An 18,565-nucleotide genomic window follows, 5' to 3' on the forward strand; every position below is an offset into this window, starting at 1 on the left:
CAGTGGTGGGTGACATGAAGCCTGATTCTCTGCTATGACATGAAGCCTGATTCTCTGCTATGGGACCTCTCTCCAATTGATATTGGTTAATCTTTATTTATTTTATTTTTATTTTTATTCATTTCCCTATCCACATTTGTTTGCAGGGGATTTACCTACATATTGCTGCCTTTTGCAGCCCTCTAGCCCTTTCCTGGGCTGTTTTACAGCCTTTTTAGTGCCGAAAAGTTCGGGTCCCCATTGACTTCAATGGGGTTCGGGTTCGGGACGAAGTTCGGGTCGAGTTCGGATCCCGAACCCGAACATTTCCGGGAAGTTCGGCCGAACTTCTCGAACCCGAACATCCAGGTGTTCGCTCAACTCTAATTACAATATATCTGTATTGTAATGCATTGGCTGGAAGTGTATTACCAGTGTCCCCGTCACAGCAGCGCAGGGACCCGATGGACACCCAGGATATCGTCAGGATACCGCACATGCTGAGGTCACCGCTGACCGCAGCAGTGCAAGAGTAAATATACGCATACAGCAGGGGTCCTGCTATCAGTGACTGCCGGACCCCCGCAGCTGATCGGCGCTGCGATTTCAGACCCACTTCCCAGCGCTGTACATGTACAGCGCTGGTGTCCTACGGGTTAAAGATAATGGTTGCACAGGAATAAAACAAAATGGACAAATCATAATGCAAACCAATTTTATTATTTTAATTAATAGAATGAGTAAGTGGGTATCTTAAGTTTTATGCCAGTTTCTTACTGATCCTCTTGAAAGTGATTCCTCCAGCTACAGAGGTCTGTAAAAGAGCACAATTGCAAAGGAGATTAGGATTCATCTCACAAGAACGTCCTTATGTTACATAGTCACTGTGGAAAAAAGCCTTTACAATTTCAAAATAAGTCTATTTAATTGTATATTTCCATTAAAATTTACAGAAAAAAGAGCAGAATAAGTGATTATATCCATATGTCTAAGCACTTGCTGATCATAGGATGCTACCGTCCAAATGGATTTTCAGGTGGTGTAGAAATAATAATTGACTAGATTTCCCTAATACAATGGATTGGAATTCCATATCTTTAGTAGAAAGCATTCTCCCTCTACTCCCTACCCAAATATCTCCCATTCATATGATTATCAACATGTTGGTAAATTCAGAGCATCTAAGCCCCAGCCCATAGGAACACCAAGTGTGGAAAGCCCACTTCTGGCCAGGACTTACAGAAGCCAAATCTATTTTCAGGCTAGGACACTCTGAATTTGCCAGAATTGTCTTTGAAAATCAGGGATTGTCCCTACAAATTCAGGAGTGTTTGAAACTATGCATTCAGGTCAACAGGAGTTGTGTAAACCTGTATACAGATGGTGCCTCTAGTGGTGGCAACAGGCAAGCTAATAAAAGGGCATCTGCCATTGGGGAGAGTCGGAAAGCCCACATACACGTGAGATAATGCTGTGAAAATCTGCAGGCTTAGCCAATATCCCTCTAATATGTATGATCAGCCTAAGCCCCATTCACATACACTGAAATGATGGCACATGCAACTACCACATTATAAGAGGTCAGAACATGGACCAGTTAGCTCTGAGAGACAATGCTAATACCAATACAACATTTATTTCTGGTTGACAATTCTTAAGGGTCTACTTTGGTACAATATAGTTCATGTAGACAAAATTTAAGTAGCAAAAACCAAGGCAACATCCTACAGACCCCAGTAGATTAAAATTGGGTGATTGAGAAAGATTTCAAAGACTTCCAGGAGGAGACAAGAGGTTAAGTATGACTCATGAGCTTTATGACTAAAATTATATAACACTGAATTTTCACATACTGTTCTACATCTTATAGTTACATTTAGAATCTTACCTCAACAAGTTTCCCATCAACAATCTCTGAAGTATGATGGTAATTCGGGAAATCCACAAGTATCTTACCACCTTCAAATTTTACATTTGTCTGTAAGGACAAAATGACATATGCAATATAGCAATTAAAAAAATAGCCAAAGTTATATTACAGTCTAAGACCAGAAAAAGCCCTATAGATGTCGTACAGCATGGTTTCCAGATCAGGATACCCCCTCTATCAGCAAGCTTCTATTCTGATGGATGTCATGGACAGTGATCAGATGATCACTGGGGTAGCGTCATTCTAGTCATTGTCTGGTTAAGGAAACCCTTGTAAGCTGTCATAGACATGTTGGCCCTGATTTATCATGTCTTCACTCCAGAATTAAGTCTTCAAAAGGGTGCTTTTGGACTTACTTGGACAAAAATGTTGAAACCTTTAGCATTTTTACACCACTTACTCCACTTTTAAAATATGGATGGGAAAGTGGGTGTGGTTAGCTATGTTAATGAGTTTCAACCCAGATTTATCACTGAGAATTTTTAAAGAATTTGAAATCTCACTCCAGTAGGTGGGTGGAGTACAAAAAACTGGAGTAGCTTTTCTAGGCAAAAGTGTTAGGTTTCAGTATGAGACCTGCGACATTTGATAAATGTGGCATAAAGTAAGTCAACACAGACTTAAGCAAAACTGACTTTGAATCTTACCCTAATAATAAATTCCCCCATATGTGTCCTACTAACAGTTCAGATTGCTTCTGTCACATGTATGCTGAAGACTTTTGCAGGGTTTTTTCTCATCTGAGACAATGGGGGCATATCGCTAGGATATGCCCTCATTGTCTGATAGGTGCGGGTCCCAAAAGGTGCGGGTCTCCTAAACAGAGATCTGCAAGCGGTAGAGGGCACACTGTGCATGTGCAGCCACCCTCCATTTATTTCTAAAATGCTGCCGAAAATAGCTGAGCTCTGTCTCGGTTATTTCCATTGGACCATAGAAGTGAATGGGAGCGGTGGCTGTGCATGCGCAGTGCACTCCCATTCACTTCTATAGGGAGAGCGCTTGGTGGTGGCCGGATCGGAGTCCTCCAGCCACCACTTTGTATACAGCGTTCCCAATAAAGTTGCAGGTCCCAGTGGTAGGACATGCATCTATTAGATTAGACAATGGATCAAACTCTAGCGATATGCCCCCATTGTCTCAGATGAGAATAACACAATTACTCTGTAATCACTGAAAAAAAATATTCTAAAACCAAAAAACATGTCTGTGGAAAATAAGCCCCTCAAGATAACCAATAGTTTTGGACATTCCCTTTCTCCTTCTACTGTTTCAAACTGTCTCATACATGGAGACTACATTAAAGGGGTCGTCCGAGAGTTTATTGATTGATGAGGGTCTCACTCCTAGCACCCCCACCAATCAGCTGTTTAGAGAAACTGCAGTGCTCCTTGAATACCATGACCTTTTCCTAGGCCAGTGACATCACATTGCTTGGTCACATGGCTTAAGCACTGCTCAATCCTACTCAAGCACCCAAGTGAATGGGGCGCAGCTGCAATACTAAGCACAGTGCTATCCAATGGACTGTGATGTGCTTTGTAAGCTACGAGGATGCCGCAAAACTCACCGGAGTGCCACAGCCTGTTCAAAAAGCTGATCGGTGGGGATAGGTCATTTTTATTAAACACTCAGACAACTCCTTTAAAGGGAACCTGTCACCAGGATTTTGGGTATAGAGCTGAGGACATGGGTTCATCTCAGGGACAGGACTCATCTCAGGTTAATTTGCATATGTATCAAATAGTTTTTTTACACAATAAAAGCACACAGAGCTATGGGGACTGGGTATTGCAGATGTGCTAGCGGCCATCTAGCAACCCATGTCCTCAGCTCTATACACAAAATTCTGGTGACGGGTTCCCTTTAAGGCTGATCTGATGGACACTCGTTGTTTAACCTAATATCTGTAGAAATAACAACCATCTGCAGCATGTGCTTAACTGTTCATGGCTTTGTCATGAGTTACCTGATGTCTATAGATCTATCAGAAGAATACATATGAACAAGGTCGCCACCAATACCATCACAAAAGTCCATCAAAACTAACCACTCATCTTAAGGACTCTACAATGAGGAAACAATGAGCTTCTTGGTAAACAATGCCTTACCTTAAACTGCTTGCCACTCAAGGTCTGCAATTCCGATTCTTGTCCAGCAACAAACTTATTGGTAGTTGTATGTCCTGGATAGATTTGAGACCAGGTGAACTCATTTCCATTCTGGACTACTTCTGTGGTATATTTAACATTCTTTCCCTTTTCAATTTTATCATCTGGAACACCTACAAAGACAGAATACTTGGTTAGATGAAAGTAACTGTTTGTGGGCCCAATCTTCCCTTTGCATGTATATAGGGTGCCACATCTGTTGATAGGTTGTTTATGGTATTGCAGCTTTTTACCTATTCAAGAGAATAGAACTGGATTGCCATACCAGACACTGCACATGGACAGGCGTAGCACTGGAAAAGTAAAGAAAAAGCAAACTATTTGTCTTGTCCCTACCCCTTTACAGGAAGACTAATTTCAGTAATAATGTGTAATAATAAATATAGTAATATCTATGTCTGATTAAAATAGTGGTTATAGGAATAGAAAACAGCCTGCTGTAAAAAGATGAGGCCTCAATAAACTTGTAGATCACATTGCCCAAAATTTGTCCTACTCCTTCTCTCCAAGAACTTTTGTGTTGGACTTCTTTCAGCGTCTTTCCTTAAAGTAATTTTCATAAATATATTTATCAGAATATCATCCAATAGAATGGTAAGTCTTACCAATAAGTTTCATGAATGCTTCAAAGTTCTCCTGGGATTCAACTTCATATTTTCCAGTGAAGGACATGTTGAGGTGAGAGCTGCAGAGAAGGACCACTAAAGTCTTGGAAGCAAAAGAGCAGTGAATAACCTATGGATGTAAGTTTCTCTTTATATACCTTGTGAAGATACTCTTCCCACTAAAATTATCTGTCTACACCTAAGAATTGAGTAATAAATATCCAACAGACAAAACTGATAAATCATTGATAATTCAGCGTTAGTGACCTGTGGAGGGAAAACAGGTTCAAGCAATTTAACTCCAACCAGTGTTCTAATGGACTTGTCAACTGACCTTTGTTATCTGATGACAATGTTGTAAGTGTTTAGATACAGATAACGTTAGTAAGGATGACATGTTCAATGTATGCTCTAAATGCTATGGATACTGTATATGATCATGGAAGGTATATTCATATTTATCAGTATCCAAAAGAGCTGGATAGAAACAATGTACTAGATACATTGCAATAATATGGAGGGTACATCATTTATATTATAGTTTCCACCTTCTACTCTATTGTTTAGGTAGGTCTCTGTAAATTTAGACAGTGTTTAATTACAATATCCATAATGGTATAAAATGTGCCGTGAAGGTTCCAAATCAAAGCAAATTGACTTTTATACCAGCAGAGGGAGGGATATCTCCATTTAGGAGCCCTCTTTATAAGCCTAAGTAGAGAGCAAAAAGAAGCTCCCACTCTGGAGGACCTGGACCATCCATGCATAACATAGCCAGCATATAATAATTAATTCCTCATGCAGCAACCACTGCAGAGTAAATGTATGGCTAAACACCCCTTTCCCCACAATAACAATTTATCATACGGAGGTATGGTGAATTCATACTGTGTTGCCATGTCAGTTTGACAGATACATTGGAAACATCCTGGCAACTATGTCAAATATATTCATGGGCCACCATTTTCCTGACTGAGGTTAAACGGGTTGTTCGGGGTGGTTTGAGTGAAGATCCACTTCACTCCTTTACCATGTACAAGTGGAGCATCAGAGTATTTCCTTGCTCCAAGGCACCCCTTGCATTGCGCTGCACTGTGCAGGGCAAGGTCTGTTTGTTGTGAGCCGGTGACGTACTGGGCTTCACATCAGTATACTAGGCAGAGACTTCCACCTATCAGGGAGCCCGGTGACATCACCGGCACAAAAGAGGTGGGTATTAGAGATACCCTGATAGTAGAGTTGCTTCTCTGGCAGCTGTAGACTCAAGACAGGGGTTCTCTGACCTTGGGCCTAGATTCTGCAGAAACTCTCCACACACATGTCTTTCCTGTAGTTTTCTTCAGAGTAGACTTTGCTCACTCCTAACTAGAGTGCGGAACCAGTCCATTACCTGTTAACCTAAACACAGTCGGCCAATTGTTAACCTTTAATTCACCAATACATTGCTACTGAGTTCAATAAATCACAAAATCTAACTTAATAATATTGCATTAACTCTTTTAGCTTTAGTTAACTCTTTGCAGTGATCCATTGGCGTAGTGCACTACTCCCAAGGGTGTTATCCAAGTAGCCTTCCTGATATTCACCCTTTATCCCCTATACAGGGATCTGGACTACACTGCAGAGGAACGATCAGGCTGCTACCTCTCTGAGTAGTCTCTGTTCACGTGATTGTTGATCCTCTGAGGTTATGAAATACTAGAATGGAACACCTAGGGATCAGGAAAAACTGTAGTCATGGACAGGGCGAGTTCAGGGCAGGCAGAGTATGTGTGATGCAATTAATAGTCCAAGGTAAGGGTGGACAGCTCAGGGTCAGTATGGAGAACAGGTAGAGGTCAGATCAAGCGGCAAAGGGTCAAATCTGGGACTCATACACCCCTTACGTAGGATAAAGTTCCCTAGATATCCCAAGGTGGCCTGCCTTGGCTGTTTCAGATTAGGATGAACACACTTTGGCCCTATAAGAGCAGGGCAGAGTGCAGAGGAAGAGAGGCCTAGCTGGCAAGAAGCAGGCTGCAGTCTGCACGGAGGGACAGAGCTACTCCAGCTGGAAGGAGGATAGAGGCCTGTGAGTCCATGCTGCTGGGAGCACCGAAGCTGGTGGGAGATGTGGCAGCCGTGCCCACAGGAGGGAGAGGAGCACGACAAGCACGGACCGCCAACATAACATCCAATACTACAGAAAATCCGTCCAACAAATACCTGTAACATACACTGCAAAAGCAGTGTGACTAGGCCATTTGTGAAGCTACCTATAAGGATCAGCTGAATATAGAGCCTGCTTCTATAGAATAAGATTTTGGCGTATTTCTGGTGCAGATTGCAGCACAAAGGTCCTTTGCGCTGCAATCTGTGACTTCTCCCTACTCACACAGCTCTGAAAAAGTGGGCGTGGCTTGGAGGGAGAAAATGGTCTAAATGTAAGACAGCTAGGAAGGTTGATCCGCTGAAGTCATGATGAGGCCGGCGCCTCTTCATAACTATGAAGGATTCACCGACAGGTATAGGTCTAAAATGCTGGTCTTAATAAATGTGCCCCTTTGTCTTTATGAAAAAAAAACATTTAAAGAAGATTTCCACCCAAAATGTACTATGGTCCATATATCACGAAATCACAAGTTAGCATGCTAGTGAAATTTTTATGTTTATGTGTAGTTTACTAAGATATGTAACAGCGGCTGCTTTGTGCCGCTGTTCTATTGCTTACCAACGCGGTCCTGGGCACCGTGTTCAGCGGTGATCTGCTGCCGTGCTTCCCCATTCACCACTGCAGTCCTGAGCTCTGTCCTTGCAGGTACTGTTTGTTCAGGGATCCACTCCACATTATTCTTTCAGCCCTGGCCAAAGTATGCTTGCTGCTTCTTCCCTGCAGCACTTCCTTAAGGGCCGGCGCGCATCACTTCCTGTGCTTTATGGGTTAGATCATGTGACCTTGCTGACCAATCCTAGCCCTCCTGCATGTATATAAGTGGCTCAGCCCGCTTCCCAGATGCCTGAGTGGCAAAGTCCTTGTGTCCTGCAAAGCTTGCTGTTATCTCTGCTTGTGTTCCTGTGTACCTGACCCGTGCTTGTGTTCCTGGACTCTGTTACTTGTTTGATCCCTGCCTGCTTGCCTTGACACTCCTGTTGCCATCCCGGATTGCCTGACCTGTACCTGTGCCACCTCCCCTGACCTGTTGCTTGCTTTACTTCGCCTGTGCCTCATCCTTCGGTCCTGCACTGTTGCTCCTGGTTATAACTCGGCATGCTGACAACATCTGTACTTCTGGTACCTTGCTCAGGTACCTCCTGGTCCGCCTGGACCAGCTGCCTTGTGTGCAAATCCCCCTCAAGAGGTAACGACCTGGTGTTCCTCTCGGGAAAGCTTATCCCCACCACCAGGGGTACTGTGAAGAATGAGGGGTTTACTTAGACAATGCCCTTAGAAGAGGTAGGATCCGTGGCACATTGGGTTCACATCCGCTGGTTCGTGACAAGAGATTTTGGCATTTTTCTCTCTTGTTGAAATTCTATTACTGTGACAAGTGACAGCTATCCTTTTGATGCACTTTCTCACAAGAAAGTCTATTATTTGGCTAATGTAATAATTCTCCAGTGCCATTACATTTACTGTTCTATGCTACACATCTGGTACATGCTTCATGGCTTTCATTTCAGGGCAAAGAAATAATACAACAAAGGGAGTGAGGACTATGTGAGCTTGGTGAGCCTATTCAACTCTGAATGCAGCTGTATTCACATCCTGCAATTTCCCAGTTATTCAATGAATAGGACTATCCACTGGACTCCTAAAGCTGGCCATAAACATTAGATCAGTAAAAATGCAAGGGACGAATATGTATCACAAAGTGTCTCTAATTCCAAATGCATATTGTAGTGGTTGGGTTGGGGAGATCCCAATGCTATGCCCCCTGGACAACGTTGAGGTGTCACCACATGTTGCTGCTCTCCGGAGGGTATGGTTAGACGTGGTGCACCCCAATGGGAAATAGGTCTAGAGAGTCAGGGTCTGCAGTAAATCAGTGTGCTTCTTTAATAGAGGAACTCAAGTAAAAAATAATACAGGCAAGACTAGCCTTGCCTGTCTCCTCCTTGACAGAAGAAGGTTCTTTGCCGAGGAAAGGCCTGAGCTAGCTGTCCTTCTCTCTTTCAGAAGGATGAGAAACCCTGACCAAAGAACCAGTGGCTCAGGGCCTGTGGATCAGTTGTCCGGCTGGACCTCTAGTCAAAAGGATAGTGACCCAGGGTCTCTGGTGGAGCATCTTCATCTCAGCGTCTTCATCTGGTCACTCATGCAGTCTGGCAGAGTCTCTTCTTCTAAACACTGGTCCTTATCTGCAGAAAACTAGGGGCTCAGATGCTCACCTTATATACAGTTTCTGTATAGAACCTTTTAGTGGGAGGGGCTGAGAGGAAAAGCACAGTTTAAACAGAAACAACCTTGCCATTTCAGTCTGTTGTAGACTTGTATAGAGTTTCATTACAGGTCTATGGGAATGACTAAGCAGTTTTTCCATAAACAAGTATTCAGACATAAACAACAGAGCTACACCAGATAGCCAAAAGGTCAGTGTATCTGCTTTTTTCCTCCAAAACGTAACTCTGCATATACATGTGGAAAACTACTAGCTTCTCAGTGCATAGGTAGATAGTCCGAAAGTCTCTCAGTATTAGCTGGCTGTGTATTAACCCAGTGTAAATACAGTGAATAAATTAAATGCAGTTCAATAAAATAAAACAGTATAAGTGCACACAACAGCATAAATCACAGTGCAAGTTAACCCTTCAAAGTGCAATAAAGTAGGGAGTTGATGGCTTTGCATAGTAGCAATAAAGGTGAAGGTACACAAACATCCATACTCCAAAGTACCCTTGCTGCAGGGCACTACACTCTCCCCTACTTTAACTGTGGTGTCTCAGACACAGTCAGGATGGTTATCAGTGGTCACCGCTGCAGTCATCAAGCTGAAAGTTGATGGACTTTGGAATAGTCATCACTGGTCACCACTGGGCAGAGCAGGATAGCAGGTACTGCGATCAGGTTGCAGATCTTGGACATGTAGGGCTGGGTGCTCCCCTATTTTTCACTGGCACTCAGGCCGGTATTTGCACCAGTTTGTAGAACAGTCCTTAGATCCTGTAGTACTCTGTTCTTACGTTATAATTGGGTCCAATTCATTTTGGCTGCTTATGGGGGTACAGGATTTTGTTGACTGGCCCCTTGGGCAGTGATGGTATTCTGCTTGAGTCCCAAGGCAAAGAAGGCTGACATTTCAATGTTCTCCCAGTAGTCATCAGACTGGTTGGCTGGTATACCTGTAGGAAATCTTAACAGTTAATCTGCATTAATATTACATTTGCCAGAACATCATTTGATGGTAAATTTATAATTAGCCAATCTAGAGACCCAACGCTGTTCTATGGCACCTATACAAGTGGTGGTAAGGTAAGCCAATTGGTTGTTGTCAATATAGGCCACAAATTCTGTAGCGGTCAGGTATTCCCTGAATTCCTCCAGACCAAGGTGAGTAATTCTAGCTTAAAAATAGCTATAACTGGCATTGTTCCTCTGAGTTTGGCTGTGAGGGACTGCCATACACAATGGCTCTTTGCTGTTGGTTCTGGACTTAGGCCAACATTGACAAGCCCATTTTACATGTATCTGTATAAAATCTGAAAGGCTTAGCATAGTCTTAGTAAGCAAGAATAGGAGCTTCAGTTAGTTTACTTTTCAGATTATTCAAAGATTTTTATGAACATAAGTCCACACAATAGCAGTCTCATTTGAGCCTTTTTTATTAGGTTGGCCTTTCAACCAGTGCGGTAAAGGGGCTGCAATCATACTTACCATACTAAGTTATGTAATGGGGCCATTCAAGATCTATATACACTGCTCACTATTGCATAGTTGCACCAACAGAGATAGGACGAAAACTTGCAGGACACATACATTATTTCTCATTGTATTATGACTTTCTTGCAGATTGCACAACTGTTTAAAACACTGCAACTCACCCATTGCTCAATGCCAAAAATATGGCAGGATACTGAATCTCCTTAAAGGGAACCTGTCATCACCTTTATGCTGCCCATACTAACGGCAGCATAAAGTAGAGACAGGTGAGTTGATTTCAGCGGTCTGTCATTTATAAGTTAAATGTAAGAGGTGGCTGAGAACCAACATCACAATCATTGCAGACTGGGCCTGGAAAAGAGTCACGGCCACCTGAGAAGAGTCATGGTTATTAATGACTTCCTGCTCTCCCTGCCCACCTGCTGATGATTGACATCCTTCTACCTAGTTCTCTCCCTTTCTCTCTAGGAGAGAACTGCCAATCATCAGCAGATGGGTAAGAGAGCAGGAGATTATGAATAATCATGACTCTTTTTAGGTAGATTTGACTCTTTTCAAGGCCTTTGTTGCAATGATTATGATGCTGGTTCTCGGCAGCCACTTAGTTTTAGCTCATGAGTGACACACCGCTGAAATCAGCATTTCTGTCACTAGTTTTTGCTGCCCTCAGTGAGGTCAGTGAAAAGTTGATAAGAAAATGAATCAGCCAGCACTCACTCAGTGCACGCCGCACGGGATAGAAGCAATCTCCACTAGAAGTATAGAAGAAATCCCAGCAGTCATGTCTTGACAGTTAGTTATGATGTTTTATTGCATCAAATCAATGAGTCCTACAACCAGGACGCGTTTCGGCAAGCTTGCCGAAACGCGTCCTGGTTGTAGGACTCATTGATTTGATGCAATAAAACATCATAACTAACTGTCAAGACATGACTGCTGGGATTTCTTCTATACTTCTAGTGAAAAGTTGATGACAGGTTCCATTTAAAGTGACCAGTCCTGTGTGGACACTTACTAGAAGTACTTCATGATATGAAGACTTATTGGCAATGCTCCATGGGAAACTAATATGTTCCCTATGAGTCAAAATAATACGATTTGACAACAAGCCTTGGGATTTAACAAGGGAATATTGCCAGGTCAGATATCCATCTGTTGACAGCTGTTTCAAGACTCCTAGAGGGTCACTTGCATATATTAAAGCAGAATTTTTCTCATCAATGCGGGCACATATGAAAATGGGAAAAGTGAAAAATTGTCTGCATATTGCTGTGTTCAAATGGATTGTTCCCATAGACACCAGAATGTCTAATCTGATATTCTTCAAGCTGGTCTTTTAGAGTTTGGTCAGGGTTAAGTATGTCATGTGGAGCCATGTGCTAGATAGCAGGCAAAGCTTCTTGGAGACGAAATCTCGCAGGTTTTCAACCATCTTTTGTTTGTAGCCAAAGAAACACATTTTAACTCAGAAAATTTGAAAGTGTCAAAAATGCTGGCAAGCCAGTCTAACATTTGGTAGAGCTAGACCATGACTCCCTGAGGGCTGCTCTATCTAACTGAGCAATCAACATACCAACTTTCTGTTCATCATTAAGGGAAGTCATATTGTAAATGGCACTAAATTTGATCACTAAAGTCTTTGAGGTCTGTAGACTATATTTCATATTTTGGAACCATGGTGTGCCAAAGAAGTACAGTGGTCCCTCAAGTTACAATATTAATTGGTTCCAGGATGACCATTGTATGTCGAAACCATTGTAAGTTGAGTAATCGGTTCCAAAGCCCCAAAATGTCATCCAAGATAAGAGAAAATTAAGATTTATGAAACATAAGCAGATAAATAAGTCAGATAAAACAAGCCCTTACATATAATAGTCAGGAATAGCTGCTAACTAGCAAATAATATAACAGTTTTACCATAGAAGTGGCCTGGATTGGTTGGATCTGAGTCTGAGACATTGTATGTCGAGTCTAGTTTCGACTTACAGTAGGATGGGTCAGAAAAGGCCATTGTATGTTGAAAATATTGTATACTGAGGCCATTGTATCTTGAGGGATCACTGTATAGTACAGACAGAGGTATGGTTGAGGCCAGATGCCACAGGAATAGAAGGCATATCACATTTTATGTTTACTGACATGGTAGCAATGTATGGTAGTACTATAAAGCATTAACAGTTCCTTAATAGCACAGTCACCTGCTTGCTGCAGACCCTACAAGGGGTGTACTTACGGTTGCACTTACATGCTTTTATGTGGCTTCAGCTTAGATGCAGGCTGGGGTGTTCCTTTAGTTGCCACTCCCTGTCTTGATCCATAGCTGTATCTGCTATGATTTGTGCTGCTGGCGTCAGACATTATCCTGTCTGTGATGCCAAATTGCAGTGACCAGGTTTAGGGTAATCCCAATGCTACATTGAGTTACCAGAAGGTATCATTACATGATACTGCTCTCTGGAGGGGATAGTAAGGTGTGGTGCACTCCAATGGGAAAAAAATCTTGAGAGTCAAAGTTTGCACAAAACCAGGGTGCTTCTTTACTATAGGAACTCAAGAACAAACCAATACAGGCAAGGCACTAAGCTAGCTGTCCTCTGCTCTCTCAGAAGGCTCTGTGGGTCAGTCGTTCAACTGGCCTTCTGGTCAAAGGGCTGGTGACCCAGGGCCTGTGGCAGAGTATCCCTGTCTCTGTGTCTTCTTCTGGTTACTCATGCAGCCTGGCAGAGTCTCTTCTTCTAAACATTGGTCCTTCTTTAAAGACAATTAGCGTCACAAACATTCTTCTTGTATACAATTTCTAACTGAACTAGAACCTTCTAGTGGGGCGGAGTGGAGAATCACAGCATAAACAGAAAAAAATGTTACAATTTCAGTCTGTCATATACTTGTATAGAGTTTCAGTAGAAGTCTATGGGAATGACTAAGAATTTTCCCAGAGATAAATCTTCATAGAGAAATAGCAGAGCTAAACCAGACAGTCAAAAGGTCAGTGTGTATGTTTTTCCCCTTCAAAACGTAACTGTGCCTATTCCTGTGAAAAATTACTAGCTTCTCAGTGCACAGATAGAAAGTCCCAAAGTCTCTCAACATTAGCTGACTGTATAAAAACCCTTTCCTCAGTGCAGTGCAATAACAGTGCAAATAAACAGGATATATTTCAATGAGCATATCAAATGCAGTTCAACAATATAAAACAGTATAAGTCCACACAACAACATAAATCACAGTGCAAGTTAACCCTTCAAAGTGCAATAAAGTAGTTAGTTGATGACTCCAATGTACCCTTGCTCCATGGCACTGCAATATCTTCCAAACAGATAACAGGTATAAAAATGTGCATCATACCAGTCCATATACAAGTCTCTGTCTTTGGTATCAGCGGTTTGCTCAGGATTAGTTCAGCACAGAGGTGGATGAAGTGTGAAGCACGCCATCTGCAATGTTTCAGATGTCACAGCCCCCTTTAAGTGGACTAATGCTGAACAAAGCACTGGTACCAGAAAATAGAGACTTGCATATGGATTGGTATGGTTCACATTTTTTTCATCAAGGGCTCTCACAAGCAGTCCAAAATGGATCAGTTTTGCCCTAATGCATTTTGCCTCCGATCAGTCTCCATTCTGCTCTGGAGGCGGACACCAAACCGCTGCCTGCAGCATTTTGCTGTCCGCCTGACAAAACTGAGTCAAACGAATCCGTCCTGGCACACAATGTAAGTCAATGGGGACGGATCCGTTTTCTCTGACAATCTGGCACAATAGAAAATGGATCCCTCCCCCATTGACTTTCAATGGAGTTCATGACGGATCCGTCTTGGCTATGTTACAGATAATACAAATGGATCAGTTCATGACGGATGCATGCAGTTGTATTATTGTAACGGAAGCGTTTGTGCAGATCCATGACGGATCCGCAAAAAACACTAGTGTGAAAGTAGCCTAAATTGAGATTATCTCCTCTTCTACTGGAGGTGAAATCTTGGTCAGGACTCTTCCCTCAGGCATGCTCGACCTGTGGCCCTCCAGCGGTTGTAAAACTACAACTCACACCATGCCCTTCTGTAGGTTGATAGCTGTAGGCTGTCCAGGAATGATGGGAGTTGTAGTTTTGCAACAGCTGGAGGGCCGCAGGTTGAGCATGCCTGCTCTAAAGGAACAACTTTTAGCAAATGAAGCAGTGGAAAAATGGCCCAAGGGTCATTGAAAAGGGTTTAGTCAGAAATCCATCTGTTCTGTATGGGGGGCCTGGTTTGATATTTGCTATGGGGCCCTTACTTCTCTATGTACACCACTGCTCGGAAGACCAGATTTGTGTCAGGGTACAGTAGCTGTCAGACGAGCAAGTGTTTTATGGCTGGCCTAAACTACGAATGAGCAGGGATTAAGATTAATAAATTAATAATTAAGTTAAATAGGATTTTTTTCTTACAACTGTTATTCAATCTGTTCAGCTCCCCCTGCTCTATAACATACTGTCTGCAGTTGTACAGCGTGTTCAATATGACAGGTTCACTTTAAGATCTAGTTACAGCTGGGATAGCAAAAACTCATAGTAGATCCCATTTCCTAAATCTGCAGTTTCAAGATAGTTGTCACCAGGGTTCATCATACATTTGTAATATGCCAAAGGGTGCAATTATTATCACTTAATTGCCAAATAAACAGCTGATTTGGGAGAATGATAGGTGACAGCCACTTGGTAGTGCTGAGAGAAAAAAAATGAAAAAAAAACGAACCAGCACCTCCATAATAGGTAAATTTGAGAACGCAGGTGCACGCTACCTTAGCTGAAACACAATGTGATTAGTAGAACTACAGGTAACAGCACACTGCTAGTCAATTGCACAAAGATATAAACAACTACTAAATAAAAAATAAGCTGCTTGGTGGTCATACTTACTGCAAGGGCAGTTAGAAGCTCTTTGCGCATATAATTGATCAAAAATATGTCGGGCCCATCTACGGAACGACAAGGTGGTTTCTCATCAGATGGGGCCTACTATAGCTGGGTGCTACTTTGCCCAGATTGTAGGCTGTAAGCCCAGGAGAGGCATGTTAAAGTAGGCCCCATCTGATGAGAAGCCACCTTGTCGTTCGGTAAATGGGCCCGACATATTTTTGATCAATTATATGCGCAAAGAGCTTCTAACTGCCCTTGCAGTAAGTATGGCCACCAAGCAGCTAATTTTTCATTTAGTATTTGCTTATATCTTTGTGCAATTGACTAGCAGTGTGCTGTTACCTGTAGTTCTACTAATCACATTCGGTAGTGCTGAGAGGTCACCTACAACCTTTTCTCTGTCCATGACTTGCTTGTACTTTAGGTACTGGATTTAGTATCTGAAAGAAATTAGAAGGCACTGAAGCGACTGATTTGAGTATTATTTGGGAAAGAATAAAAGAAGAGAAATAGGAGGAAGGAAGGGTGACAGGGTGGGAGAGAAGGAGGAAATTGATTGTTCACTCTCCCCCAGGAAAAAGAATTTCAATCTGTGATCCTTTTGTTCTCAAAGAAGAAAAGCCAGGGCAGCAGTTTACTACCTTGTCTCCTCTGAGAATACATGCACTCTCAGCCAAGCATGCATGTGTATAGTTGAAGAATAATTGTCAGCCGAATGAGTGTTTAGCTTACAGCTGGTCAATGTGTTGGGTTGTCCGACTGAAAATATTAAAACCAGCACCTAGATCTGAATACTTTTGTAATTGCATGCAATTAACAATTTATTATGGCTCTTGAGTTATTCACTGAAATCTACCTGTATAGTGGCACCTGCTGTTAGCCCTTTTCTACATTCTCTGGCTCTCTGAGCGTGACATACATGCTCAGTTACATTCTTCAACTGCCACCAGCTGCAGCAGAAAGGACACGTCCCCGGAGGAAGAACACCCACACCCCCTGAGCTGCCAGCTTGAAATAAATCTAGCAGAGCAATTGCATCCATGAATGTGGAGATCTCTGGATCCATGTGAGGTACACGGCTGTTAGAAAGAGATCTGGTTTTCATTTTTTACATGACTTATGAGATAAAATCCCCAAAAAATCCCTTAACTTAAAATGAAGTAAAGTAAAGAATTGATTTAGATAATATTTAAATGGTATTGAACCATTTGGAATTTGACCATAATTGAAAAAGTAGATGTGGGAAAAGGAACCTGGTGGTGGTGGTGAAACACATACATATTATACTTTACCTCATAATCAGATAAGATAAGGAGCAGAGATAACAGCAATCTTTCATTTATCTCTCAGGTCCGGGATTGTTCCAGAAAAGTGGAATGAACTCAGTGCAGTCAGTTATATCCAGACGTAAGGGGTTTTTTATGCAACAAAATTCATTTTATGTCCCAAGGTCTATGACCTGCAGTCAAGCAGCAGTGTAAAGAGGGAATTACTGTGTTCAGCACTTGAGTCTGGTGTCTATGGGAACCATCCAATCACAGCAATATGCTGACAGTTTTTCACTTTAAGCTAAATTACACACTTTTTAAGCTGAATTACACACTTTTTTCATTATATGCGTTTGCAAAGAGGTATCTTCCAAAAAAAAAAATAATAATCTCACCAGTGCCAACTATTGGATGTGGCTCCTTATGAGTCAAGATCAGACTTTCCAATAAGGGATTTGACAAGGGAATATAGCCAGGCCAGATATCCATCCATAGACAGCTGTTTCGGGGTGCTTGCCCTTCATCAGTACAGAATAGGATTTTGGCTGGCTCAGTGTGATACCTTGGAAGTGGCTTAGGCAGGATGCTGAATCTCCTTAACCCTTAGGATACCAGAGGTTTTTTCATTTTTGCATTTTCATTTTTCTCCCCTATTTTCCTTGAACCATAACTTTTTTACTTTTACGTTCACATATCCATATGAGGGCTTATTTTTTGCGGGACAAGTTTTATTTTCTAATGCCATCATTTAATATGGCATACAATGTAGTGGGAAGTGGTAAAAAATTCTAAATGGTGTGGAATTGGGAAAACCTTCTCCACCATTTTACGGGTTTTGTTCCCACGATGTTCTGTTTACGGCAAAACTGACCCATGCCCTTGGGTTTGTAGCTCGTGTTTGAGGCTACAAAATTCTGTATTTTTTTTTAATTCTGTACCATTATGTTTATTATACACTGCTCAAAAAAATAAAGGGAACACTTAAACAACACAATGTAACTCCAAGTCAATCACACTTCTGTGAAATTAAACTGTCCACTTAGGAAGCAACACTGAGTGACAATCAATTTCACATGCTGTTGTGCAAATGGGATAGACAACAGGTGGAAATTATAGGCAATTAGCAAGACACCCCCAATAAAGAAGCGGTTCTGCAGGTGGTGAGCACAGATCACTTCTCAGTTCCTATGCTTCCTGGCTGATGTTTTGGTCACTTTTGAATGCTGGCGGTGCTTTCACTCTAGTGGTAGCATGAGACGGAGTCTACAACCCACACAAGTGGCTCAGGTAGTGCAGCTTATCCAGGATGGCACATCAATGCGAGCTGTGGCAAGAAGGTTTGCTGTGTCTGTCAGCGTAGTGTCCAGAGAATGGAGGCGCTACCAGGAGACAGGCCAGTACATCAGGAGACGTGGAGGAGGCCGTAGGAGGGCAACAACCTAGCAGCAGGACCGCTACCTCCGCCTTTGTGCAAGAAGGAACAGGAGGAGCACTGCCAGAGCCCTGCAAAATGACCTCGAGCAGGCCACAAATGTGCATGTGTCTGCTCAAACGGTTGGAAACAGACTCCATGAGGGTGATATGAGGGCCCGATGTCCACAAGTGGGGGTTGTGCTTACAGCCCAACACCGTGCAAGACGTTTGGCATTTGCCAGAGAACACCAAGATTGGCAAATTCGCCACTGGCGCCCTGTGCTCTTCACAGATGAAAGCAGGTTCACACTGAGCACATGTGACAGACGTGACAGAGTCTGGAGACGCCGTGGAGAACGTTCTGCTGCCTGCAACATCCTCCAGCATGACTGGTTTGGCATTGGGTCAGTAATGGTGTGGGGTGGCATTTCTTTGGAGGGCCG

At 42.5% G+C, this 18,565-nt stretch overlaps 1 protein-coding gene across 1 annotated transcript; it reads right to left on the reverse strand.

Annotated features, from left to right (window-relative positions):
• Window positions 1–739: 739 nt before the first annotated feature.
• Window positions 740–4,752, reverse strand: LOC120986969 (gastrotropin-like). Its single transcript, XM_040415651.1, has 4 exons — window positions 4,686–4,752; window positions 4,021–4,193; window positions 1,868–1,957; window positions 740–793 (listed from the first exon to the last, which is right to left on the reverse strand). Exons 1-4 carry the CDS (start codon window positions 4,750–4,752, stop codon window positions 740–742), a joined length of 384 nt encoding a protein of 127 aa, XP_040271585.1.
• Window positions 4,753–18,565: the final 13,813 nt, after the last annotated feature.

Source organism: Bufo bufo, chromosome 1 (assembly GCF_905171765.1).
Source record: "Bufo bufo chromosome 1, aBufBuf1.1, whole genome shotgun sequence".
In the NCBI taxonomy this organism is placed as follows: Eukaryota; Metazoa; Chordata; class Amphibia; order Anura; family Bufonidae; genus Bufo; species Bufo bufo.